Consider the following 27,074-nt stretch of genomic DNA (forward strand, 5'->3'; position numbering starts at 1 on the left):
GATCGATTGTAGGAAGGATTGTGTGGACTTGCGGTGCAGGTGAATCATGGTGGTGTGAAGTACGATTGAAAATTACCTGTTACGATGGCGGCATGACTCTCTTCGGTGTGAACCGAGATCATGATCGTTTCTCCGTTCTGACCGATCGTGGTACATTCGCTGAACATGCGGTGTGCTTCGGCATTCTCAGTGGGGCTCGTTACAAGGGCCTCTGTTGGAGCGCCGAATCACACGGGGATCGGTAGAAAGGATTGTTGTGTGGATTTGGACACAAATTTACAGAGACGCAACGCCACAGAACAATACGAAGCCGGGGATCCGGACGAATGTATACGTGTGTGTGTGTATGCGCGTGTTGATGGTGATGAGTATGTGTTGGAAATGTGTATAAACAAGTATTAATCACAGTTGAGTTTATCACAAAATCGACTTAAAGCTAGATATATGGGATTTTATGTACACGAGAGAACGAGAAGTTCTTGCATCAAACAACCCGGTGGAGAGCACTTCGGTGTCAAACTCGCTACGGGGGTCTAACCAAAACCAAACGGGACTTCTATAATACAGTAGTGATTTTGCAGTGCCTGGACTGAGATCTTGACTGAATTCTGTTTACCCTGGTTGTTGGAAATCTCTAAAACTGAGACGAAGTCTACGATGGGAACTTCCTGCTTATCGGTAAGGGAGGCCTCAATCTCCTGAACCGGTACGGGAACTGATGGTTCCACTGAAGACACTGTTTCCAGTTGCCTAGCCTCCGTAACTTCCATTGTGACGCCCGTCAGCTTATGGATGGATCTAGCCCCTTTTGGAGGTACCTCTGGGACCTGTTCGATAACTTCCTCTTCGAGCGTAACCGTTTCGGTCTCCAAGAATTCAGCGCGTTGTGTTTCCTGCCCTGTCTGCTCTACATACACAGCTGGATGACAATAACATTAGGCAATTTATTTCAACAACACAAATAGAAATGGCATTATCACAGTGTTTCCCTGCGGCAAAAATCAACTCCACATTGAGCTTAACTCCAAAATGGCACATATAATGGTTATTGACAAAACACGATCTTCGCTTGTCAACAGATATATCTATATATATCAAAAACACATAGTCGCTGCCATCCGGCAGCGATCGCTTGTCACAAAAAAAAATCTAATCTCTAGAACATAGATACGGCAGCAGAAGAATTCAAAACCAGAATACTTACTCTGTACAACGACCCGGGACTTGCTGGAAATCGTTCCCATCGAGTTCACCGCACGGACTTCGTAGTCACCAGAGTCTGCACCACGGACCATCGTCAACGAGAGGGTATAGTTCTCCACCCGTTGAGAATCCCGCTTGATCGTCAATCTCGCGTCGGTCTGCACCGGTTGTCCATTCTTGTACCAGGTGACCTCCGGCTCGGGTTCGGCGTAGATTTCGACATCCAGAGTCAGAGTGGTATTCTCGTCCACGTCAGTATCCACCAGCGGTTTGCGAACCTTGGGTGTGCATTGAACAGTCGTCTTGGCGCTGCACTCGTCCGTTCCGTAAACGTTAGTAAACACGGCCTTGTATTTGCCCTGAAGTTCGGCCTTGGCATCCATCATGATCAACTTGTAGTACAGTCCATCTTCGACTATCTTGAACTCGTTACGTGATTCGGTAATCTCGACGTCGTCGATGTACCACTGTACCGTCGGTCTGGGGTAACCATCAGTCTTGATGGCCATCGTGATGTTGCTATCGCCTTCCTTGCAGGTTGTCGCGTTCAGCTCTTCACGAACCTTGGCTTTGCAGTTCACGTTGACTTGCGAACGCTGTTTAATGGTACCGTAGTCGTTAATGATATCCGCTGAGTAGCGTGCCGTATCGTCACGATTCGCTGCATGAATCTTCAGTGTGAAGCGACCGTCATCTTCAATAATGAGAATTCGCTTGCCATCGGCCAAGACTTCCTTGCCATCCTTGTACCAGCGCACGATCGGCGTGGGGTTACCGTCCGCCTTGACAAACAGTTCGATGTCCTCTTTCTCGTTGACGATCGTTTCCTCAGGAAGCCCGTGGGTACAGCGTGGCGGTGAGTTGATGGTGAATTCCCAGAACTCCGTCGCCTGGCTGATCTCGTTGGTGGCGATTATCTATAAGGATGGAGGTTATTTGGTGAGAGATGATCAAGCCGTTTCGTGAAGGATTCTTACCGAATAGTTGCCAGTATCTTCTGCCGTAGCAGGATTGTACTTAATGATGTGGTAGTTTTCGGCCGTGAGGAACTTGATACGGCTGTTTTCTTTGAATTCTTTGCCGTTCTTGTAGTAACGAACGGTAGCATCCGGGACGGCGTTGACTTCAATTGACATCTTGAAGTTTTCGCCGACCATGGCTCCGCAGTCGTGTGGCTTGACGATGGTCGGTGGATACTTGACGATCAGATTGATAAAGGTCGAGTCCTCGCCCAGATGATTCTGTGCAACGATGGAGTAGGCACCGGCGTCCGAAGGTTGCACATCCATGATGACCAGCGTTACGGATTCGGCGTCCTCGTAGAGGAACTTGAAGCGACCTACGGGTTCGATAATGGTGCCCTCGTGACGCCAGACGAGCTCCGGCCTTGGATAGCCGTGGACTTTCATCTCGAGCAGTGCTTTGCCGCCAATTCGAGCCAGTGCGTCCTTCGATGAAACTACTAGGTGCGGCTTGGATGGTTCCTGTTGAAGTTGGTTGACTTGTCCCTGAACCGTGAGTTCAGCACTACACTGGATATTGCCGGAAGAGGTGGCGGCAACACAAGTGTAGAGTCCAGCATCTTCTGGTTTTACGTGCTGGAAGACAAGCGCCAACGAATCGGAATCATCAGCCATTAATACCTTGAAACGCTCTTCCGGATCGAAGGCCACACCGTTCTTTTTCCAGACAAATTTATTATTATCCTCGAGAGTGTCCAGCTCATAGAATAGCTCTTTCTGATCTGATACCAATAGTTGGGCCTGGGTTTTGGTGCTTCCGAATTTGTTGTAAGCCGTGCACGAATAGACACCACAGTCGCCCTTGTGGACTTCGGGAATAATCAACTCGTAGTATCCGCTGTCCTCACGCTCGCGAACGACCTTCATACGCTTGTCGGTGTCGAGTATCTCACGATCGTCCTTACAGCTGAAACGAGAGCATACAAAGCAAAGGTTAGTGAGGGATGTCCTCTCGAGGTTCATATACTTACAATCGAATCTTTGGCTGGGGATCTCCCTTGACCTTGACCATGTAGGTCAGGTAGGTCTTCTCAATGACCTCAGTGTCCTTGAGGGTAACAGTGAATACAGGTGCATTGGTTTCGGCGAGCGCCTTCCTCTGCTCTGGGGTCACTGGGTTGGGAAAGAACTCATATCGTTAACTTAAATGACCCACCATCTATGGAAGTCGTCTACTTACATTTCTCTACGATTAGCTGCGCCGTACAGGAGGCATTCTCCGTGCCGTTGATGGCCCGAGCCGTATAGGTACCGCTGTCCTCCTCGCGACAGTGCTGGATCTCCAGGGTATGCGTTAGGTCGTCGGATTCCTTGACGATGACACGATCGGCCAGTTTGTCATTGAGCGGTTTGTTGTCCTTGAGCCATTGGACGTTGGAAAGTTCGTCGATTTGACACGCAAACTTTGCATTCTCGCCAGCTGTTTGTCAGTACACAGGAAATATCTATTAGATTTTGAACCAGGACAGACTTACGGGTGTGGGTGTGGTAGACGAGTAATACTGGAGTCAATGGAGGGGTCTCTTGAAGGTGTTTGTAAGTGACAACGTTTCGGTTGCCTTTGTTTGGCGTGGTGGTGCTTCTTCAGGGTCGTCTCTGTTTCTGAAGGTATGTTTAATCCAAAGCTTTCTTAGATACAAATTCGGACGGGACACTTACGAAAAATTATTTACTCTGAGAAGTGGAAGCGTACTCTAGAAGCTAGTTTTAAGAAAAAGAAAGAGAGAGATATCTACAAAAGCTTTGTTCGTTTAATTTTGACATTGAACTCAAGCGGACAATGGACTCCAATAAGCCGGTTTGAAGCGTGATTTATGATTCTACCGAAATGTAGTGAATGTTGTTGTATGGTTGTTTATCAATCTGGTTCTGAATTCTGTTTTGTAGAATACCGTCAAATGAGAATGCTTCAAAACGCAAATCCACGCATTCCGATTTGACCTTCTACTGTTTCTGAATGTCTATGACTATACTGGTGACAGAACGACAACTTACGTTCGACGCTCAGGCCGTGAATGGCATTCAAAAAGCGGGGCCGAATGTTGGTTGGCACCCGCAGTTTCTCGGTACGGGTAGTCGACATCTTCTCTTCGTGCTTGACCTCGAAATCTGCTAGTTCCTCGAGTTGCGCTAAACGTCCGGACGACAGGTCATAGACAGAGGAAATTATCGAAGGTGAAGGAGGTTCGAGAAGGAACCAGATTAGTACTACTTTTGGAATACGGCAAACAGTGAACAGGGAAAAATGCAGACAGATGATATGGAGGAGCATTCGGTTAGATCGGAATGAAAACACCAATTCAGTTCGGTTAGTGAAAAACTTTCTTTTTTTTCGGATATTCGACGGTGCTCAAACAAAAGAGAATGTTCTTACGAGGCAAACTGCAACTGAAAATAGAATTTGTGATACAAATAAACAAGACGGATACAAGTACAAGTGAAGGAGCATGCTATTAATCGCCATCAATCGATACGCCGATTTGGGTTGGAGAGCATTGCATTGGTTGGTGCCTAGACGCCTGTGCCGAACTACTACGAAGTGTGCGAGTTAACAGATATATAGATAACAGAGAGACACATACAGAGAAGGAGCGCTCGCTCGCATCAACACTTCCAACTGTACCTTCTAGGGTTCGACCGTGACGGGTGGAATGCCTCAGCGATGAGTACCTAGAGGTATGCTGTTCATCCATGGCTGCTCTCTTCTCGATAAGCACGAGGTTTGGATCTGCGGTACAAATTTTCTCACCAGTTACCGGATCTTCAACGGTGTACTGGTATTCGTAAGCTGGCTCCTTCGGTTTGGGTTCTTCCTCTTCCGGAAACAGAATACTCTCGAATTCACCTTGTTCGGCCTTATGGATGGTGTCTTCGGCGTAGTTTACCGTTTGGCCTGTCTTACCGAACAGATGCTTGATACCCTTGATCTTTCGAAGAGCAGCCGCTGTACTGTAGTCTGGATCCGGTTCGTTGATGTGACCTTCGAAGAACAGTTGTGTCTTTCGCTCGAGTTCGTCTGTGTTCACAACCAATTTCCTAGTGATCTTTGGTGGTGGTGGTGGCGGTGGACGTTCCTTCTTGATGAATACTTCAATGGTAGCCTGGTATACTGGGAGTGGTGGGGGATCGAAGAACGTTGGTAACTGTAAAGGCGGCGGAGTTCGCTTACCTCCACTGCCTTCTCCTGATCCTTCGCGATTATCTCCCCTTTGCTCTCCTTGTTTGTTTTGCTCACCACCTGCGTCGTTTGATCCTCCTTGGTCTGATCCTTCCTGATCAGTGCTCTGATCTTGCGAAGGCGTTTGCTGTTGCTGTGAATCAGAATCAGTTGCCTTGGTGATCTTCGGTAACCTCGACTTCGACTTTGTTGGTTCGGTCAATCCTAGCACCGACTTGACCGATTCCCTGGTAGCTTGGATCTGCTCTAGTAGCTCGGAGGTACTTTCCTTAATCTGCTGGATCTCTCGTTGGCCTCGCTGTTGAAACTTCAGCCGTATTTCCTCCTCTTCGGCCTGACGGATCCGCTTGGCCTCGACGAGGTTTGCCCGTTCGCGGGCGTAGATTTCCTCTAGCTTTTGTTTAAGGGATTCTTCTCTAGATTTCTGCTCTACTAGATTCTCTAGAGAAGGTTCCTGGTCGGCAACCGCTACCGGAGTATCGTAACCTGTTACGCTAGCGGTATCTGCTGTACCTAAGTTTATCAAATGTTCAAAACAGTATGTAAAAGCGGAATATATCTCAAGTGCGCATGAGCTCGGCAAACGTGAAATCCAGCTGCGTGGTTGAACCGCACACAGCTTTAATAAGAAATTTGAACTTACCTTTGGGTTTCTGGACTGGTTCCTGCTTTTTGGGCCGTTCCGCTAGTTTAACTGCTTCGACCTTCTTCGCTTCGAATGATTTCTTCTCTAGCGCCTTGGTTGGAGTCTTCGGTGGTTCGGGAACCTTCTTTTCCACTGGCTTTGGAGTTTCCACTACCTTGGGGCTTTCAGGTGCCTTGGTAGGTTCAAGCTTCTTCTCGATCGGCTTGGGAGTTTCCGGGACCTTGGTGGGTGTCTTGGGTGGTTCAACCTTCTTCTCAACTACGCTAGGACTTTCTGGAACCTTAGTTGGAGCCTTCGGTGCTGCTGGTACCTTGGCTGGTTCAACCTTCTTTTCGACCGGCTTGGTTGGTGTCTTCGGAGCTTCGACTACCTTGGGACTTTCCGGGACCTTGGTTGGTGTTTTCGGTGCTTCAACCTTCTTCTCGACCTTTGGAGTCTCAACGACTTTGGGACTTTCTGGAACCTTAGTTTGAGTCTTTTTCTCTACAGCCTTTGGAGCCTCTGGGACCTTGGGACTGTCAACTACCTTAGTACTCTCTGGAACCTTAGTTGGAGTTTCGACTACTTTGGGACTTTCCGGTACCTTGTTTGGTGTCTTTGGAGTGGTGGTTGGTGTTTTAGGTGCTTCAACCTTCTTCTCGACCTTTGGAGTCTCAACTACTTTGGGGCTCTCTGGGACCTTAGTTGGAGTCTTTTTCTCTACAGCCTTTGGAGTCTCTGGGACCTTGGTTGGTGTCTTGGGACTTTCGACTACTTTATTACTCTCAGGAACCTTAGCTGGAGTTTCGATTACTTTGGGACTTTCCGGGACTTTGGTTGGTGTCTTGGGAGTTTCGATTACCTTGGGACTTTCCGGGACCTTAGTTGGTGTTTTCGGTGCTTCAACCTTCTTCTCGACCTTTGGAGTCTCAACTACTTTAGGACTCTCTGGAACCTTAGTTGGAGTTTTAGGGGTTTCTGGGACCTTCTTCTCTACAGCTTTTGGAGCCTCCGGGACCTTGGTTGGTGTCTTGGGACTTTCAACCTTCTTTTCGACTGGTTTCGGCTCTGGTAGCTTGGGACTATCCGGTATTTTAGTCGGTGATTTCTTCGATTTCGGACTCTTCGGTGATTCGGGTCGCTTCTTCTGCTTAGGACTTTCGGGAGCCTTGGTGGCTTCCTCTACCCGTTTTTCCGGTACCGGAATCTGTAGCTTGGGGCGATCCTTTTTGTCGACCTTTGGTTTTGGTGCGTCGAGCGGTTTGGTGGGTTCAGTCTTCTTTGGAACTTCTGGTAGCTTTACTGCCTCGACCTTCTGTACAGTGAATAGCTTCTCTTCCTTCTTCTGATCTGTGACCTTGTCGACGGAGATTTTCGATTCAACTGTAGTCTCTTGATCCTTCTGAAACGATTGACGACGTGCTGTATGCCGGGCTTCGATTTGAGCGAGCTTGGATTGAGTTTCCTGCTGTTCGACGGTTTCGGATACTTTAACTTCCTGAACTAGCTGTTGCACTTGCTGCTGCTGCTGCTGCTTCTGTTTGAGCGATGCGTACTTGTGCTCAATCTGTTGGATCTTCGACGGAGTCTCTGGACTCTGCGGTTCAACGCTTTCAACGGCTGCTGGTTCTGCAATCAAAGCTGCACTGATATCGGTGGTTTGCTCTATCGAATGCTTCTTCTTGCTATATTTCGATTCTAGCTGTTCTAATTTGGAAAGCGGCTTTGCCGGCTCTTGCTTCTGCTCTTGGACAACGGTTTCGGTGATCGGAGTCTTTGCTTCAACAACTTGTTGTTCCTGCTTTGATTTGTACTTGGACTCGATTTGTTCAACCTTAGACAACGGTTTCGGCTGTTCCTGTTTCTGCTCCTGAACAACGACAACCTCGGTGATCTGTGCTTTAGCTTCAACGGTTTGCTGCTGTTGTTCCTGCTTCTTATACTTTGATTCAATCTGCTGAAGTTTGCTTTGCGGTTTCACTTGCGGCTGCTCTTGCACCGGTTCCGTATGCTGCTGCTTCTGTTGCTTATGCTGTTCTTGCTGCTGTTTGAGTGCTGCAAACTTGGATTCTATAATCTGGAACTTGGCGTCGACTTCGTCGGACTTCTGTTCGAGCTTCTTTTGCTTGAGAGCTTCGTATTTGGATTCGATTTGCTTGATTTTGGAATCAGCGTCGACGACCGGTGGCGTACTGGACGTAGATGACTGTTTCACCGATGTGATGACCTGTACGGATTCGGTCTTTGCTTCAACTGCCTGAGCTTTCTGTTGTTGTTGTTGTTGCTGTTTCAGCGAAGCGTACTTGGTTTCGACCTGTGAGGCAGATTCCTGTTCTTGCGAGCTGGTTTCAACGATCTTTTGGTGTTGCTGTTGTTGTTTTTGTTGAACTTGGGTAGATGTCTTAGTCACTACCTGAGTTACCGATTGCTGTGCTGATGCAGCTGATGATTTAGATTCAAGATGTGTTTCTTGCTGTCGCTTGACTGCAGCTGATTTCGATTCCACAACCTGAGTTCGCACCTGGGTTTGGCTAGATAACTTAGCTTCCTTGGCTTGAGCGTCTAGTTGAGATTCTTGCTGTCGCTTAACTGCAGAAGTCTTCGATTCCTGGACGCTGGATTCCTGTCTGCTCGATGAGCTTTGCTGCACAACTGTAGAAGATGTCCTGGTTTCCTGAACTTGAACACTGGAAGTTTTGCTTTGAACAACCTGTTGAGCTTGCTGTTGGACAACCTCTTGCTTACCGGCAGCTAACTCAACCGTATGAGAGGATTTCTTAACCTCTAGAGCTGCGAGGCGTTCGCGAACACTTGCGGGTTTCTCCTCTTCCTCTTCCGCTTCAACAACCTCTTGGCTTACTGTCTTTTGCACCGATTGGGCTTCCTCGCGATGTGCGGTCTTGTGCTTGAATACCACGTAGCTTTCGGCGAAATCAGAAGGTTTGATATTCTCGTCGGTCTTGTGGGCTTCAATTCGTTGCGGTAGCTTGATGATACTTTCGTCGATGTTTGTCTGTGTTGGATCGATACGCAGATCGTCGTTGGCGTGCTCCTGAAGGGCAACCGCGTTATCGGCGTATTCGTCGATTTCGTAGATCCAGCGCTGCTTTGCCTCCTCTGAGTAGGCGATCAGATGTACGGTGTCTCCTCGTCCGCCGACCTTTGGAAGTAGCTCAAAGGCACGGGAATCGACGTCCCTGATCTGTACGTCCGGTAGCTTGACGATGTCCTTGAGTAAGAAGATCGATCTTTCGTCCGACAGTCGTTTCGCTTTGGTGATGAGAAGGCGGGCCTTGAATAGGAACAGATAGCGCTCCTTGATTTTGTTCTCCTTGTCCTTGACTCCGAAGTACTCGTGGGCGAGTACGCGACCTAGCTTCTGGAGGTTTCCGCGGAAACCTTCGATGCTCTCCAAGTATCGATTATTCGCTGCACGACTGGGCACCGAGAGCATCAACTCTAGGGCCTTCTGGAGGTCGGTGACATTTTCGCCAAGGGCAGTGGAATATTTGAGAAGTTCCTGTGGATAGAGGTGGGAGAAATCATGAGTAAATCATATAATCTAAGGTCAACCGAAAAGCGTTTTCAATTAGTTCCGCTCCGAGCGTAAATTACCCCATTACGAGTAACGCTAAATCAAAATTCCGAACGTCATTGCTTCCAAAAAAAAAAACACGATGATCCAAGAAATTCCGCACACACCAAACACGCCCTCACTAATCGCTCAAGTTGTTTTCCACCATCAGTGTGGATCTATTTTTGCGCTTTGGCTGATCGTCTGTTCGTCTTTTTTCCCCCAAGGCTGTACTCAACGACCACGCATTAGTTTTCCAGACGAAAATATCGTGAAAAACTAGTTTACTGGGGAAAAATTTCAAATCAAGAGCGTATAAATAATAACCTTGATGCGAGACCCGCGACCTCGTCAGTCACGTCTGAAGTAAATACGTGAAGAAATCCTTGTAGGGAATATTCGGCTGATGGGACTTCTTCTGGCCTAGATCATCTAGGTTCAACAACATTTGTTTCAACACTAAGCGAATCGAAAACATTAATCCAATGTAGGGTTGATGTCCCTAATGTTGGCCTAAGTGTCCCTACATCAATTTCGAAGGAATTTCACTAGCAACCGAAAATATTCATTTGTATGGTCCAGATGACTCATTGTTCTAAGAAAATCGATGGGTCCAATCTTTAGGCCAACATTAGAGCCATTTCCCCTATATAGGTAGCTGTGTAGGTGCTTTCATTAAAAGAGCGCGCATAATTTCGAATGCAAAAAAGAAAATATACACACCTGAGTTTGAGTGAGGAGAAAAATAGACGGCACGATTACGCCGAACTGTGTCATGTACTATTTTTAGGAACGGTATTCGCCAAAAAAAAATGAATCATAATAGGTGTAGGCAAAGGCGGACTGACTCAGTGTTCAGCTTTTTCACAAATATGTGTCTGTTAATTGTTTCGGATAGGGATTTCTGTGGATTAAGGAAATGGCAGAGTGCACTTAGGGATTTCCAATAATTTACTCGGTGTATGGTGTCAAGAGAGATGTTTAAGATCATGCTTTCAGTGCGTGCGATCAAACTGCTGCTGGCCATTAAGTTTGATGCAAGATACAACCACAGACAAACAGAGGTAACTCTTTGAATACGTTTTTCTTGAAAGAGTTGTACCTCAAATAAAAAGGACATCAGTAACGACATCTCTTGCGCTGCTTGCGGAAAACAAACTCGCTAACAATGTTGCACGCAAGGTAAACAGAATTTATATAGAAACGTCAAAGTGATCCGATGCCAGCAGTTGCCGCAAATTATAATATAATAAATCAATCGTTAAATGCATGAACGATGACACTTCTGTCTTTCTTCGCCCCGTTGGAAACAGACAGTGCTGAGACAAAGTTCCGTTCGTGAGTACTTGTAGCCTACGACGATAATACTGTAAGTCCAAACATGTCGTAACAATGTGCGACAGTTTTCCGTTAAAAATCCAATGAAATTGTCCTCAGCACGCAGAACGGATTCCTCAACGATGCGGTTCGTATGTGTACGTAATAAACAAACGTGCCATTTGCCGCCGCGCCGTTTGGATTTTGCAGGGTGCTCTAAAAATAATCTTCCCGGAATGTGTGTGTGTGTGTGTGTGCGTCTGACGACAAGTGTTTACAAAACGGCATTACATGCTTGCATCGCAGCCTACTTGTTGGGCAGATGGTGAAATGAAGTCCTATAGGCAGCAGGATCACGGCTTTGGATGAAGATATTTTTGGCCACCAAGGGGGGAAGATAATGCAACAAACGACGACCAAATGACGACGGTCTTATGACACAGATTATGAAATCTGTGGTGGGGATCATTCACGGTGCGTTTGGCAGGGAAGAATGCACGACCAGGCGGCTCGCGTCACGTCGGTGTGCAACAGGTGTTGCTCGCTGCTACTGGGGGGAATGTTTGGGTTCCGATGATGTATCCAATGTTTTTTTTTTTTAAAAGGTTGTGTTTCGTGACTTACCTTGAAAAGTAGTTTATAATCGTTGATCCGTTGGATGGGTAACTTAAGATGCTCAGATAAAGTTTTGTCGTCGTCTAGGGTTTGGGAGAGTTCCTGCGGAAAAAAATGAAAGTTAAGAAACGTTAGTTTTCAGAGAAACTTTGGGGTCATGCATTAATAATGTCTCGCGAAATTGAGGGAAAATTAACCGCTCATATCCCTTTTAAGCGTGACATAATAAATGCACAGACAAACAGACGTAATTCTTAGAAACAGTTTTTCTTGCAAACATAGTATCTCAAAACATAGGACCTCAGTAACGACATCTCTCGGGCTTCTCGCGGAAAACAACTCGCCAACTCGCAAACAATATTGCATACAAGTTCTATATAATGTATAGAAACGTCAAAGTGATCCGATGCCAGCGCTGCGGCGAGTAGTTCGCGGAACTTATAATATTCAAATCAACCGTTAAATGCGTGAACGAAGATACACAATGAAGTGTTACGTCTGTTTGTCTGTGATAAATGCATTCCAATGATGAGTGGAACGAACCGTAATAGTGGGAATTTAAATATTACAAAAACTTAAATGTTCACAAAAGAGTTTCAATCTTCATATGATCATTGGTAATTTTATTTGAAATTTCAACATCAAATTTAATATGTTTTGAAAAATGTTCACCCAACCGGGAGATGTGAGAGGCAGTAGTAAAATTATGTTTATTTCTGTTGATTATGATAGTCCTTTTTTTAATTGATTAGCCTGCCTGGCTCTTCATATTTGTTTAATTTGATATTGTAATTTAATATTTGCGTTTTTTCAACTAGTTTACAGAATACTGCGTTGGGGGTGTGTTCCAGCTAGGAGGTGGATCTCAGAATTTCTAGTCCGCTGGGGACTGTTTAGGATCATCCTAAGGATCTTGTTCTGGATCCTTTGGAGTTTAAGGTGATGCCATTTGGCGCAACTCTCCCAGATTCCTTCCTTCCTCTTCGCATTTCAAGCTTATTGCTTATGGCACACGCTATGTCTGAAGGCACTTTTTTTGCAACATTCATGTACCTCAGATTTTTCTTCACAGGATGTTAGTATTGATCCGAACAATTAAATCTGTGATGTTTTTAAAATATTTCATCTTGGGTTTTTTGAGAACAAGTGTTTTGAAGTTTACAATGCCGATTATGAAGGCGTATATGGACTATTGACGATACAACTGTTACGAATTGAACAAATGCAGTCATATAAGGTTCAAACGATGGTTGCATTAATCCAAATGGCATTAAAGAAGTTTTCTTTAACTCTCAAGTAAGATCTATATTGATTTTGTCGACTTTGTGATAAATCAATTAATATTTGTTCGTAGCACAATATCCTGCTTAATTTCGCTTCCCTCATAATAATAAAAGAGAAAGAAGCGAGCAGGACTGTCCGAGACAGCCACGTAGTCATAGTAGGCATTGATTTTCGTTCTATTTTGAGAATTTTTTTTCATGAATGTATCGTGTAGAAAATCTGGAAAAAATTAAAAAAAAATATCATGAAGAGAATCGAGAGCTCGCTTGTCGTGCTTCGAAAAGCGACTCTGTGAAAAAATGAAGCCACTTTAGTAGTGACGATCGTTGAAAGATTTTTACCGGAGTTCAATAAAGGAGATAGTAGGTATCCGAAAGTTTTGTGTCTTGTAATCAGCAGCTGGCGAAGGTGGTAATTAAAGGGTGATACGGTCAAAATTTGGTCAAGGGAAAACGCGTGTAAATCGGTGAAATCGTTTATTTAAAAAATCAAATTAAATTTCTTTTTCAAGTTCAATTAGTATAAAATTCAGGAAAAATATTCAGTTAGGCTTCCGCTTTTCCAAATCCGAATTGCCGGGCCTTACGCTTGACCCCTGCCATCAGATTTTGTACAGCCACCTTGTCCACCTTCTTCGCCGCAGAAAGCCAGTTTGCCTTGAACTGCTGCTCGCCCTTAGCAGTTTTTTTGGTCTTCTTTAGGTTCCGCTTGACAATAGCCCAGTATTTCTCAATTGGGCGGAGCTCTGGCGTGTTGGGAGGGTTCTTGTCCTTGGGAACCACCTGCACGTTGTTGGCGGCGTACCACTCCATGGCCTTTTTACCGTAATGGCAAGATGCCAAATCCGGCCAAAACAGTACGGAACAACCGTGTTTCTTCAGGAAAGGCAGCAGACGTTTATTCAAACACTCTTTCACGTAAATTTCTTGGTTGACAGTCCCGGAAGCTATGAAAATGCTGCTTTTCAAGCCACAGGTACAGATGGCTTGCCAAACCAGATATTTCTTTGCGAACTTTGACAGTTTCATGTGCTTGAAAACATCTGCTACCTTTCCCCTTCCTTTTGCCGTATAAAACTCCTGTCCCGGAAGCTGCTTGTAGTCGGCTTTGACGTAGGTTTCGTCGTCCATTACCACGCAGTCAAACTTCGTCAGCATCGTCGTGTACAGTCTCCGGGATCGCGCTTTGGCCGTCGTATTTTGTTTATCATCGCGATTTGGAGTCACTACTTTCTTGTAAGTCGATAGTCCGGCTCGTTTTTTGGCTCGATGCACGGTTGTAGACGATACACCCAGCTTATTTGCGGCATCTCGGAGAGAGAGGTTAGGGTTTCGCTTGAAACTACCGGCAACTCTCTTTGTCGTCTCAGCGGCTTCCGGTTTTCGATTTCCCCCCGATCCAGACTTCCTGGCTGTCGACAAACGTTCCCCAAACACTTTAATTACATTTGTAACGGTTGATTTGGCAACTTTTAGCGATTTTGCCAACTTTGCGTGCGAGTAGCTCGGATTTTCGCGATGCGCGAGCAAAATTTTGATACGCTGCTCTTCTTGCTTGGACGGCATTTTGACAACTGAAGAGTGAATTCCAAAATCAAAATAGGAGCAACATTCTACACACACACACCTTCAAAATGAGGGGTGTTCAGGTTTTTTAAATGCAAAATTGAAAGAAATACGTCAAGTTGATATTGACCAAATTTTGACCGTATCACCCTTTACCACTAAATCATCCTGAGGGGCGGAAAATTTGCTTGGATTTTTAAAAATAAATAGATATGTTTGACTCAACGGCGAGATCGAAAATAAATTCTGGCAACCATGACGATATTTTTTGAAAATCGTTTAAACGATAATGCCGATACTACAGGAATGAAACTCACATGAGGTTAGTTACTCTTACCCAGTGAGTTTAGGTAGCCCTCACCTTGAATTACTACAGAGTTGCTAGAGGGTATGAACAGGGTAAAAATGAGAGTTCGCCACCTAAAAAAATATCGTGAGTACGACTCACGCCTGTTACATTGCCGTCTACCGGTATAAAAAGGGAGCAGTTTATGAAAATTGAGTTTCACAAATATCCAGAAGCAAGATGTTAACAAGAAGTTCAAACCAAACTCGATTTACACTCAGCTTTAAGAAAGATCTTAATCTGAGTGCTAATAGGTTCAGTGTGTAACAGTTATCTGTATAACTTTATATTTAACAAAACTTTACACTATACTTTTGTTATATTACAGACGCTAAAAAATGGCTAAACGTATGAGATATACCGGCTGTCAAACAATCCAGTCTTGCCTCAAATCAGCTATGAGGAAAGACAACGCAATTGGGTGACTACCGACTCGGCATACGCAATTTGAATTCACTGGTCGCCATTGTAGGTGCTTGATAAATGTCATTGCCTGATAACCGTGCAGTTTTTCAAGGATGAAATTTTTATCATCAGCTCACGAAAAACAACACATCGCTGATTTTTTGATATGTTGTGTAAAAAAGCCCAATCTTTTAAGGAAACCTTTAAAAAAACATATTGAAACCTCTGTCTACAAACCATGAAAACTATACCTAATAAACGAATACAATCAATGTTTTTCAATAGAAAATCCCAGTTTGTTAATAACACTATTGACACGAATTTTTAATTACCTTTCATTTAATATTAAGATCTTTGAAATCAGCCCAATAGTTAGTGTTTAAGATTAGCTGAAAGAAGTTAAACTGGTAACCCGAACATGTTCCACACTATCGAAACAGTATTATTCTCCCTCACTCTGATCAGTTCGTTTATTATCATTTCACATTCTTTATCAACACACAGATGTTAGGTACTGTTAGGCCCGATCTACCGAGATCGGTATAATTCGCGAGTTTATATTCACCACACTGACCCTTGTGTATCGTTTTATATACACAGGGCAGTTAGTTAGATATTGATCGTGCGCGCATTCACCTCGAATAAAGTTGTCTTTCAAAAACCTTATCGAGCTAAATAAAGATCAAGTTTTCTTTTGTTCGGTTCACATATCCAACGTGTGTTTTATAGTGAATTCCTCCAAATTCCGAATCCAGGGATATTCCAACGGTACCGGTAAGAACATTTTGGTCCTTCGAACCGGATTACGGACCGGTGGACCGTTGGAGCTAGAAAAACCTGAGAATATCGGATTGTGAACCGCGTTAGACTGTTGAACTGTGTCGCGTAGTGCAGGACAAAAGTGAATAGTGGCGTTGGTACCGGCCATTGTAAATTGGTGAAAGGTACCCGCCATCGAAGAACAGTATAGTGGAGAATAGAAACCGGCCATCGTGATTCTATGCGGCTGTCGGCGAGGGAAGGAGCATTGACCTGTCGTTAACCCCACCCAAGAAGGAAAACTGAAGTGAACCAGGAAATGCAGAACGGACTTGGATTAGGCAAGAGGGAAGTACAATTACGTGAGTTATAAAATCTGTGGTGGCATCATGCATGAGATGTGCACTGATTGAACTGTGGGTTCTTGATAAATAAAGGATGGTTTGTTGAAATGCTATTCAATTGTTTATTCATTGCATGCGATTTTCTTCCGGGAATCTAGTCCATGTGTTCTCTCGATTGACGGTCTTGGTTTCTGCTGGCGTTTTTCTGGCTTGTTGTTCGCTCGCTACGGTAGAAAAGTGCTGACATTGAGTGAAAGTGACTAAATACATTGTTCTATTACTGATTGATAGAATCAATCGCAGTTGTGTGACTTTGATTTAATTAAGAACCTAATAGTAAATTGAATTAATTTATATATGTGGTTTGAACTGAAAATCAGAGAGTGCTAGAAAATCTATTGTTGTAAAGTGATCAAGTGAAGATGGCAAGTGAGTTAAAGGACCTAAAGCGCCAAGCGCGATATTTGCAGAACACTTTCGATGGCGTAAGGCGTTTCGTTGACAGGTACAAGAAGGAGAGGCACTATGTGCACATTGATACCAGACTGGAGATGTTGGAGGTAGCCTTAACTAAATTCTATGAGATTCGAAGAAAAATCGAAGTAGTTTCGGAAGGTATTGACGAAAAAAGCGTAACGGAGTCCAAGGAAAGTGTCGAGGAAAGAACTACTCGATTGGAAGTGTTGTCCGAGCGGCGTTGTCAAGAAAGTGCAGAAGTAATTCAAGAAACCGAGGACGTCTACTGTGAACTGCGATCGTCGTTGTTATCCCTCAAAGGAGAGCTGAACCCGGGAACATCATCTACAAACCCTCTGGTAATTGCTTCGCAACAAGTAGCTAATCCGACATCAACAGTGAAACTCCCAGAACTACGATTGCCTAGCTTTGGAGGTCATCTTCGAGAATGGGTAACATTTCGTGACATGTTCCAAAGCTTAAATCCACCGTAACCGTCAGCTGTCTGACATGGATAAGTTTAGCTACTTGCGATCATCACTAGTAGGCGAAGCATTGCAGGAGGTTGGAACACTGGAAATGACGTCAGCAAACTATGCATTTGCCTGGGATCTTCTACGAATTCGACAAGAATGGTGAGCGCAAACGTAATGCCACGATCGCTCAAAATATCTCCTTATTCGGAGAATATTCAGTTGCACGTTCTGCCCAAGCTAACTTCTGACATACCCACCGAATACGTAAATGTGCAGCAACTAGCAATCCCAGAGCACCTAATGCTAGCGGATCCCACATTTTTCGAGCCTGGATCGATTGATTTAATCGTCGGTGCCTGAGGCACCCGCGGAGGCCAGGAGGCCTCCGCTCCAGGCAAGTTCTGTTATTGTTCATAAATTCAAGGGTTCGATTCGGCCTTTTGTCTCTCTAAGTTCAATTAGACCTTTGGCCAGTGATTTCAGTTCGGTTGCTGTTTTCAAGCGCCTTGATTCTTGCATCCTTTTCCTGGAGTTTTTTTCAGAAGGTTTGTTCCAGTCGATCGAAGTAGGCTCTGCTAGCGGACGGTTCGGATTTCTTGCGCTATCAATCTTTTGCATAAAGTTCAAACGAACATTTTCCTTTAAGGCCGGTATGAAAAGTGTGATCTGTGAAAAACATCGTTACGACATGACAAATTCCTTGATCCTTCGGGTCGTTTTGCAAGCCGCGAAATGATTTTTTGTGTGGTTAAAATGAAAATAGGTGGTTGAACTACCGTTAATGTTGATTGGCAAACGCGGTAAGAAAAAAACAGAAGAGAACGAAGATCCGTAAACGGCGTGAAGACGAAGCGTCTGGCGGAGGACAACAGACAGCAGCTAAAGGAGTGTACCCCATTAAGGATCAATACGTTAGGCATACGGACGTTATATATACGGACGTTAGGCATAATGGACGTTAGGCATAATATACGTTAGGCATAAAATACCTTGCTGCTGTGCAGCTCTAGAAACCTGTTTCGAGCATGGTAAACAATGCTTAAATTAGGCTAAGCGTTGAATAAAAAATGATACAAGTTAAACAAACATAGTTTATTTAATAAGCACAGTTTGGAATCCATTTTTTATCATATCATAAGTGACGTAGCTACATATTTACTTAGATCCAAGATTAGTAGCGATAGCGATTAAGTAATCTGGCAATGAAAACTCAGCATATTTTTGAACTATATCTTGAAATCAATCGCATCTAGAAATAAAAAAAAATCACACATTTGTTGTAATATATTCTTACACACATATTGCAATTGTCAAAGAAGAAAAGGTTTTCCTCAAAGAACAGCTCATGAAATAAAGAATGGTGAATTCTGTGATTTTTCATTCGATAACAAAAAAAACAGCTAAGGTTGAATAAAATATGATGCCAAAGAACAGCTCATTAAATGAAGAATGGTGAATTCTGTGGTTTTTCATTCAATAACAAAAAAAAAAATACCTGCTGCTTTCAGGATTTCCTGCCATACTTTTCGATACAACGATTCTGTTTTTGTTGTCATCAGAATGAAAACTAGCGGAACCGTCTGCTGATGTGAGGGAGCGATACTTCCATGAACAGTGACGAGTTGCCGAAACAAACAAGGAACTGTGGCAAACGTACCATCTGTAACCCAATACTTTGCCTCTCCAAGACGTCGCAAATTTTCATGAGTTCCAAAAACTAAGGCTCTTTCATTATTGTCACCGAAGTCAGCAATCAATAGACGGTCCCCATTATCATCCTTCTGGAATTCATTGGGTAGGTTATGCCTAACGTCCATTATGCCTATCGTTAATTATGCCTAACGTCCGTATGCCTTACAACCGTATGCCTAACGTCGTGTACCCCAGCTAAAGGGCTACTGAAGAAAATCCTGCAATAGAGAAGTTCGGAAAACTTGATGATCACAGTCAGATCATTCCATTTTTATTTATAAATTGGGAATTTTGGGAACATTGGGAGGCATTTGGTGACATCCTTCAATTATACTGTATTATATAAACCATTCATTACATCACATATGATTGTTAAATTCACTCTTACATAACTCGGAGTGTTTGGTACGGTATGTCCACGCATCCTTCCACCCCTGTAGAATCACGAAATTCATCGCTGTTTAAATATATTTATTTAAACTCGAATCATTGCACAGAATCATCTTTGCGGCTAATGCAACGCAGTAGGCCTGGCCGTTTTTAAGTTTGTGTCATATATCAGATATGCTGCAAACATCAATGTTGACAAGAAAAATGATTATTACTTACGTATATAGCTGCCTATTTGCCATTCCAATGCGTAGGCCAGAAAAAGAATTTTCTCAAGGGTGACCTCCAGAAACTTACCCGTCATAGGTCTAAATTCTTCATTATTGGTGATTTTAATGCAAAACACCGCTCATGGAATAATGCTCAAAGCAATTCCAATGGTAATATTCTGTTTGATGATTGTTCTGCAGGTTATTACACTATTCAATAACAGCCCAACATGCTTTTCTTCTGCAAGAAATCCCTCCACTATTGATTTGGTCTTAACTGATTCATGTCAACTTTGTAGCCAACTGGTTACCCATGCTGACTTCGGTTCTGATCACCTTCCAGTAACTTTTGAAATATCCCAAGAAATAATGTGTAATCCCCAACAGCTCTACTTTCAATTACCATAGAGCTGATTGGGAGCAGAATCGATCATTTATGGAATATAACTTCGATCCAAACATTCCTTTGCAAACCAAAGATGAAATTAATGATGCTCTTGAATCTCTGACTACTTCTATAGTTGCAGCAAGAGCTGCCTCAGTACCAAAATGCGAGGTTAAATTCGATTCAATTATAATAGACGACGATCTTCAGCTCTTGATCCGTCTTCAAAATGTCCGTAGGAGACAATATCAAAGAACACGCGATCCTGCCATGAAGGTTATCTGGCGGGATTTGCAAAAACAAATTAAAAAGCGATTCTCTGCCCTGAGGAACAAAACTTTTGAAAATAATATTTCTAAATTAGACCCGAGTTCCAAACCCTCAAAAGCCTATTCCAGCGCTTAAAGAAGGTGGTAAAATTTTGATCACAAATTTGGAAAAAGCTCAGAAACTTGCTAAGCAATTCGAGAGTTCCCATAATTTCAGTTTGGGTCTTACTAGTCCTATTGAGAATCAGGTTGCTCGGGATTTTCTGAATATTTTCTCTCGGGAAAATATTTTTGATGATTCCTGGGGGACTGATTTGGACGAAGTAAGGTCTATAACTAAAAAGTTTCAAAATATGAAAGCTCCAGGTGATGATGGAATTTTCTATATCCTCATCAAAAAACTCCCAGAGAGTACCTTGTCTTTCTTGGTAAAATTATTTAACAGATGTTTCCATTTGGCATACTTTTCTGATAAATGGAAAAATGCAAAAGTTGTTCCAATTTTGAAACCGGATAAAAATCCAGCTGAAGCTTCTAGCTACCGCCCAATAAGTTTGCTTTCTTCAATAAGTAAACTTTTTGAAAAGATAATTTTGAATAGAATGATGCTTCACATCAATACGAACTCAATTTTTGCAGATGAGCAGTTTGGATTTCGCCATGGGCATTCAACTACTCATCAACTCTTAAGAGTTACCAATTTAATTCGTTCAAACAAATCTGAAGGCCACTCAACTGGAGTTGCTCTTCTAGACATAGAAAAAAGCATTCGACAGTGTTTGGCATGAAGGTTTGATTGCTAAATTGAAAAAGTTTAATTTTCCACTTTACATTATGAAATTAGTTCAAAATTATTTAACTGACAGAACTCTGCAGGTAAATTATCAAAATTCCAAATCTAATCGACTACCTGTTAGAGCAGGAGTTCCTCAGGGTAGCATTCTTGGGCCTATATTGTATAACATTTTCACTTCGGACCTCCCTGATTTGCCTCAGGGTTGCCACAAATCTTTGTTCGCTGATGACACAGGCATTTCCGCTAAAGGAAGAAGTCTTCGTGTTATTTGCAGCAGACTGCAGCAAAGTTTAGATATTTTCTCTTCTTATTTACAAAAATGGAAGATTTCTCCCAACGCTTCCAAAACTCAACTTATAATATTTCCACATAAGCCTAGAGCTTCGTTTTTGAAACCTAGTAGTAGTCACATAGTCACTATGAACGGAGTTCCAATTTCCTGGTTAAACCAAGTGAAATATCTTGGATTAGTTCTTGACCAAAAATTAACTTTTAAAGATAAATGTAACAAATATATAAAATGTTTGTATCCTCTTATAAACAGGAAATCCAAACTTTGCCTGACGAATAAACTTCTAATATTTAAACAAGTTTTTAGACCGGCCATGCTTTACGCTGTGCCAATATGGTCTTGTTGTTGCACTACCAGGAAAAAAGCACTTCAAAGGATTCAGAACAAAGTTCTGAAAATGATTTTGAAGTTGCCTCCCTGGTACAGTACTACCGAGGTACATAGAATTTCGAATGTTGAGACTTTAGGACAAATGTCCAACAAAATAATTAATAATTTCAGGCAAAAATCGTTGCAATCCTCAATTGCAACGATTAATTCCCTTTATACTTAGATAAGATTTAGTTTTAGTTTTTAGTTTTAAGATATCAATTGTTATACTGACATGCAGGTTAAAAAACCTGTTTAAAATACTTAATTGCCAAGACATGAACAATGTAAAAACACTTAGATATATATCATAACAATTAAGGCTGGTACGTTACTGCAGTAACTGGAGCACCTAGGTTAAAAATGAAATGTAATTTATTATGAATTTGAAACAAATAAAGAGTTAAAAAAAAAAAAAGAAAAATGATTAGGCGTTATCTAACCTAATTAGTTTCCAGGATGCTTTCTAGTATTGGTTCCTTTTTTTATTAGATTAGATTAGATTAGATAAGATTAGATCTAAGTTCAATTAGACCTTTTGTCCATTCATCCTTTGTCCCTCTAAGTTCAATTCGACCTTTTGTTCCTCTAAGTTCAATTTGACATTTTGTCCATTAGACCTTTTGTCCCTGCGACCTTTTGTCCATTCGATCTTTTGTTCATTCGACTTTTGTCCCTCTAAGTTCAATTCGACCTTTTCTCCCTCTAAGTTCCATTCGACCTTTGTCCCTCTGAGTTCGATTCGACCTTTTGTCCCTCTAAGTTCAATTCGACTTTTTGTACATTAAACCTTTTGTCCTTTCAAACTTTTGTCCTTCAACCTTTTATCTTTCGACCGTTTGTCTTTCGACCTTTTATCTTTCGACCGTTTGTCTTTTGACCTTTTGTCATAGATTCCCAACCTTGAGTGATTTTTCAGATGAAAGTAGTTTGCCGCACCCCTAAGTCCAGTATTAGCTTGACCACGATTCAGTACAGTCGCTGTTTTTAATTCGCTTGTGTTCAATTAAATACCCTCGAGTGGTGTCACATTACACGCGCGGTCGAACGGCCAAAGTGATAAGTCATTAAATCGCGAGTGTCAATAAACCCGGTGTGCAATTTGTTCACCTAACGCAGTGGTTTAAATTTACCAGATGAATAATTCTAGGTGGAAAGATTTTAGTGATGGAAAGGGGAGAGGAGGGTAAATCCTTCCACGGAGTCTCTCCGATTCTCGTCGATAAAACAATTAAAGCTTACTGCGGGGAAGTAGCAAGCGCAAAAAAAAAAAACGAAAGACGGGAAAATTCTCGTCCACGTTAAAAGTGAAAGCCAGGCCAGAAACCTGGCTAAAATCGAAAAGCTGGCTCAAGGAATTTCCACCAAAGTGTACGAGCACAAAACTCTTAACTCTTGCAAAGTAGTGGTTTTTGTGGTTTGACAGTGACCAAGACTTACTCGAAGACCTATTGAAAATAGGAATAACTGAAGTTCGGCAGAATATGAAAGGACGCGATGAGAACAAAATTCCCACTGGAATTTTTGTCCTCACTGTCAAGGGTACGGTTCCACCTAAAGAAGTAAAAATTGGGTACATTCTGTTGGAAACAAGACCGTGGTATCCGAACCCTTTGAGGTGCTTCGTGTGCTATAAGTTCGGGCATATCGGAAAAAACTGTAACAGTGAAAAAAAGTGTAACAAATGCGGTGAGGCATTCCATGAAATCTGTGAAAATGCAGAAAAATGTGTTAACTGTGGTGATTCTCATGGAGCATTCTTCAAAGGGTGCCCAGCATTCAAGAAAAAGTTGGAGGGTGGTTTACAAGACACGACCGCATTGTTGACGTAAGACTACGAAATTTTTGTTCGATTTTCTAGTTTGTTGTTTCGGATATTATTTTGGAATTAAGTGAATTTCATAACTCAACTCTTTTGTAGAAAGTTGTGATGGCCCTGAACTGAGATGATTTCTTTATGGCAAGCTTTGCTATAATCACTGGACCTCTTGTTTATTCGCGTTTATATATATCACTTGCGCAGGAGATCAGTTTGGTACGGCATTTGTGACCAGCATTCCTTCCGGTAGCATGAAACAGGTCAAAATTTGCCCAAATCTGCCAATAAATTTATTTGTTTTGCATTTGCTTATAGCAAAATACTGAACTTTTCTGGAATATTCACGCCAAAGAACTCACCAACACTATTTTTTGTTACATGCCTCATGCATGTAACAAATGAAATTTTGATTGCCTTTCATTTTGAACACTTCGGTAAAGTACACAGAGGAGTCTGCTATCAAGTAGCGACACTGGCTCCCCTCCTTTTGTACTCTCTGTACTTTAAGTCTATACTCTCTGTACTATGTATTATTTAACGGTTCGGACGATTTCGAAGATGTAACGCAGCAAGAGAATGCATACGATGAGGGTTTCTCAGTTTATGAAAGTGAAACCGAATAACTTGAACGCACCGATAAGACTACAAATAGAACATAATTTATTTCCCTAACAAATGATTTGATTTTTGTATCATTTTGATGTATTTAGTGAATCATGGGTTACTCTATATGAATTATATTCTAACTCTTTTCTGAAATGAACTTGGTGGCCCTTAAAATGGCTGTTTTGTTACGTTGGTGATAAGTTTTAACCTCCGAAACCGTACAAAGTGCGTCCCTGTTGTAGACGACATCCATGGCCGTGACGGTTTTGCGTTTGGCGTGTTCAGTGTGAGTGACGGCATCACGGATTTTTCTAGGAACACCTTCAGCACACCTCGAGTTTCTTCGTAGATCAGACCAGAAATACGCTTGACACCACCACGTCGAGCCAAAGGACGGATGGCAGGCTTGGTAATACCCTGGATGTTATCATGCAGAACCTTCCAATGACGCTTGGCGCCTTCTTTTTCAAGATCTTTGCCTCCCTTGCCACGACCAGTCATTGTTGCTTGATGTTTGTCGTTGAACAGGTGAATCGAAACTAAGCCAAAAGCGTAATTAGCAACCTGTTATATAGACAACCAGCTCTGCCGGTACCATATTTTCTAGCTACATACAGTCATGATGATGCAGCTTTTTCGATATTGGGAAATTCTGCGTGATAACATCCTGCCATCCGTCGTCTGGCTCGACGTGGTGGTGTCAAGTGTATCTCCGGTCTGATCTACGAGAAAACCCGAGGTGTGCTGAAGGTGTTCCTAGCAATTATGATCCATGATGCCGTCACCTGTACTGAACACGCCAAGCGTAAAACCGTCACAGCCATGGATGTCGTAAACGCTCTTAAGCGACAGGGACGCACTCTGTATGGTTTCGGAGGTTAAAACTTATCACTAACGTAACATTGGTGGCCCTGAAAAGTTAGAAGTCATTTCAGAAAAGAGTTAGAATAGAATGTATATAGAGTATCCCCTGCTTCCAAGTTTGGTTACAGGATTACAACTCTGGAGAGCAGCGGCGCCGGTGGTGTAGTGGTAAGCGTAACTACCTCTCTCTCAGGTTAGCGTAATACCTGGGTTCAATCCCAGTCGGGGCCGCCGAGATGTTTAGAGGCATAACATCTCTGATCACGCCTTCGGGAAGTAAAGCCGATGGTCCCCGGTTCATGAGTTGATGGGTCGATAGGTAGGGTCCAGGTGTGGATAGCATTGGTGCTCAGCACGGAAAACAAGATCGACAGAAAACAAATCCAAGGAAAAAAACGGAGAGCATTTTGTGTGGTCTTTTGGGACGTGTTGTACTGCATTGGCAACAAAATGTTCTGCTAGTGCATCCTCCCTATTCGTACACGCCCGAAGATCGGAGGCGAATGTCATTTCGACTTGTTTCATCTAGGAACCATTATCTGATGACTGTGTTGGGGAAGCAGCACAGGCATGTACGTAATTGGTGGATTTGCTAGTTATTTGAAGCTTTTGAAGCAATTTGAAAATCAACAGTCAAAAGCATTTTTATCGATGCGTAGAAATGTTTCTGATCGATTGGTGATACATTTTTTGAAATTGGTCCAGGTGCAGCTAAGTTATTAACGTTCAAAATATTTCATAAATTAATTTTTCGGTTTTCATAAAGTGTACCCCCATCTTCCCGAAAGACGTAGTCCTACGTCAAAAAGTAGCTATCACCAAAGTGAAAGTGGACAGAAATATTAACTTTTGAGAAGCTAGAAAAATAGTGGAAAGCGAAAATAAAATCACGTATTCAGATTCCATTAAAAGTGCATTAACCCAACAATTTGATGAGAAGATCAAACAATTAAATGAAGAAAAGAAATCCTACGCGGAAGCACTTAGGTTAGATCTGCAGAAACAGTTCGAACAAAAATGAAGGAGATGGAAAATAAGCTCATGGAAATGCAAAACCAGTTTGAACAGGCAGTTAATATAATGAGAGAGAGAAGGATTAGTATTTTCCATTTAATTCCACTACTTTATTTGCTTATCCTTGACAGATACGCGTATTTCGTCTACAATGTGCAGACTTCTTCAGTGTCTTGTACTAATACTCGACTTGTCGAGTATTAGTACAAGACACTGAAGAAGTCTGCACATTGTAGACGAAATACGCGTATCTGTCAAGGATAAGCAAATAAAGTAGTGGAATTAAATGGAAAATACTAATCCTTCTCTCTCTCATTATACAGGTATTCCACTAAGACGCCCACATTCATCAGGATTCATCAAGGCAGTTAATGCCTACAGAGAAGAAAAAGAAAAAAGAAAAACGGCAGTAAAGGAGCTCGAAATTCTCAAAGAGAATTATTCCAAACTGGAGAACACACTGAAACTCTACGGATACAAACCATCAGGAAAACACACCAGGAGCCAAGGCAATCCCATCGAATCTCCCCCAAGGAAAAAGAAAGGTAACGATAAGATGAAAAAATGTGAAACGGTTGAGTACGTTAACTCAGAATCGGATGTCAGCTCTCAAGAGGGTGGCGATGATGAGATGCAACCCTAAACCCAATAATCGTCATCAAAACAACTAGAATGGATCCAACAGCAAACCGAAAATCAACCGAAATTATTCAATGGAATTGTAATGGCGTCAGAAAACAAGACGCAGAATTACGGATATTGATTAATGAGTACAAGCCATCTCTAATCAGTCTACAAGAAACAACAACTAACAGGTCAAACGAACACTCAATTCCTGGTTACGATATCTTATTCTGCCACCGTCCTTCAGGACAAGGTGGAGTAGCTATTGCAATCAAACATGGAATAAAATACTCAAAAATTCAACTTAACACAAGTCTTGAAGCAATAGCTATAAAAATCAACCTTCCTCGAAAAATGACTCTTTGCAGCATATATCTGTCACCAAATCAGATAGTTAACAAAAAAGAACTTGACAACATAATTAACCTTATCCCCAAGCCATTTATTATATCGGGAGACTTCAACGCTCACCATAGTCTATGGGGATCAAATAGAGATGATTGCAGAGGAAAAATGATCGCCGAAATAATACAGGAACAAGAGCTTATGCTGCTGAATGACGGCAGCCCAACTTTC

At 42.6% G+C, this 27,074-nt stretch overlaps 1 protein-coding gene and 1 pseudogene across 7 annotated transcripts in view; one reads left to right on the forward strand and one right to left on the reverse strand.

Moving 5' to 3' along the window:
* The window catches only part of Obsc (Obscurin), a 222,500-nt gene that overhangs the window by 10,432 nt on the left and 184,994 nt on the right, over positions 1 to 27,074 (reverse strand). For 2 of the 7 annotated variants that reach the window (XM_065230321.1, XM_065230328.1), the window contains 10 exons: positions 11,544 to 11,636; positions 6,594 to 9,548; positions 6,047 to 6,512; positions 4,849 to 5,916; positions 4,221 to 4,355; positions 3,406 to 3,645; positions 3,197 to 3,338; positions 2,181 to 3,132; positions 1,205 to 2,120; positions 77 to 211 (listed from right to left, as the gene is read on the reverse strand). In XM_065230321.1, coding sequence (XP_065086393.1) covers positions 77 to 211; positions 1,205 to 2,120; positions 2,181 to 3,132; positions 3,197 to 3,338; positions 3,406 to 3,645; positions 4,221 to 4,355; positions 4,849 to 5,916; positions 6,047 to 6,512; positions 6,594 to 9,548; positions 11,544 to 11,636 — 7,102 coding nt within the window. The remainder of the gene's footprint in view (positions 1 to 76; positions 212 to 1,204; positions 2,121 to 2,180; positions 3,133 to 3,196; positions 3,339 to 3,405; positions 3,646 to 4,220; positions 4,356 to 4,848; positions 5,917 to 6,046; positions 6,513 to 6,593; positions 9,549 to 11,543; positions 11,637 to 27,074) is intronic. The other 5 variants (XM_065230324.1, XM_065230322.1, XM_065230325.1 and 2 more) reach the window with 5 other exon arrangements.
* LOC135708516 (uncharacterized) lies at positions 16,660 to 26,661 on the forward strand (annotated as a pseudogene).

This window comes from Ochlerotatus camptorhynchus, unplaced genomic scaffold (genome assembly GCF_037179485.1).
Source record: "Ochlerotatus camptorhynchus isolate MF236.1 unplaced genomic scaffold, CSIRO-AGI_Acam_v1.1 ptg000330l, whole genome shotgun sequence".
NCBI classification, from domain to species: Eukaryota; Metazoa; Arthropoda; class Insecta; order Diptera; family Culicidae; genus Ochlerotatus; species Ochlerotatus camptorhynchus.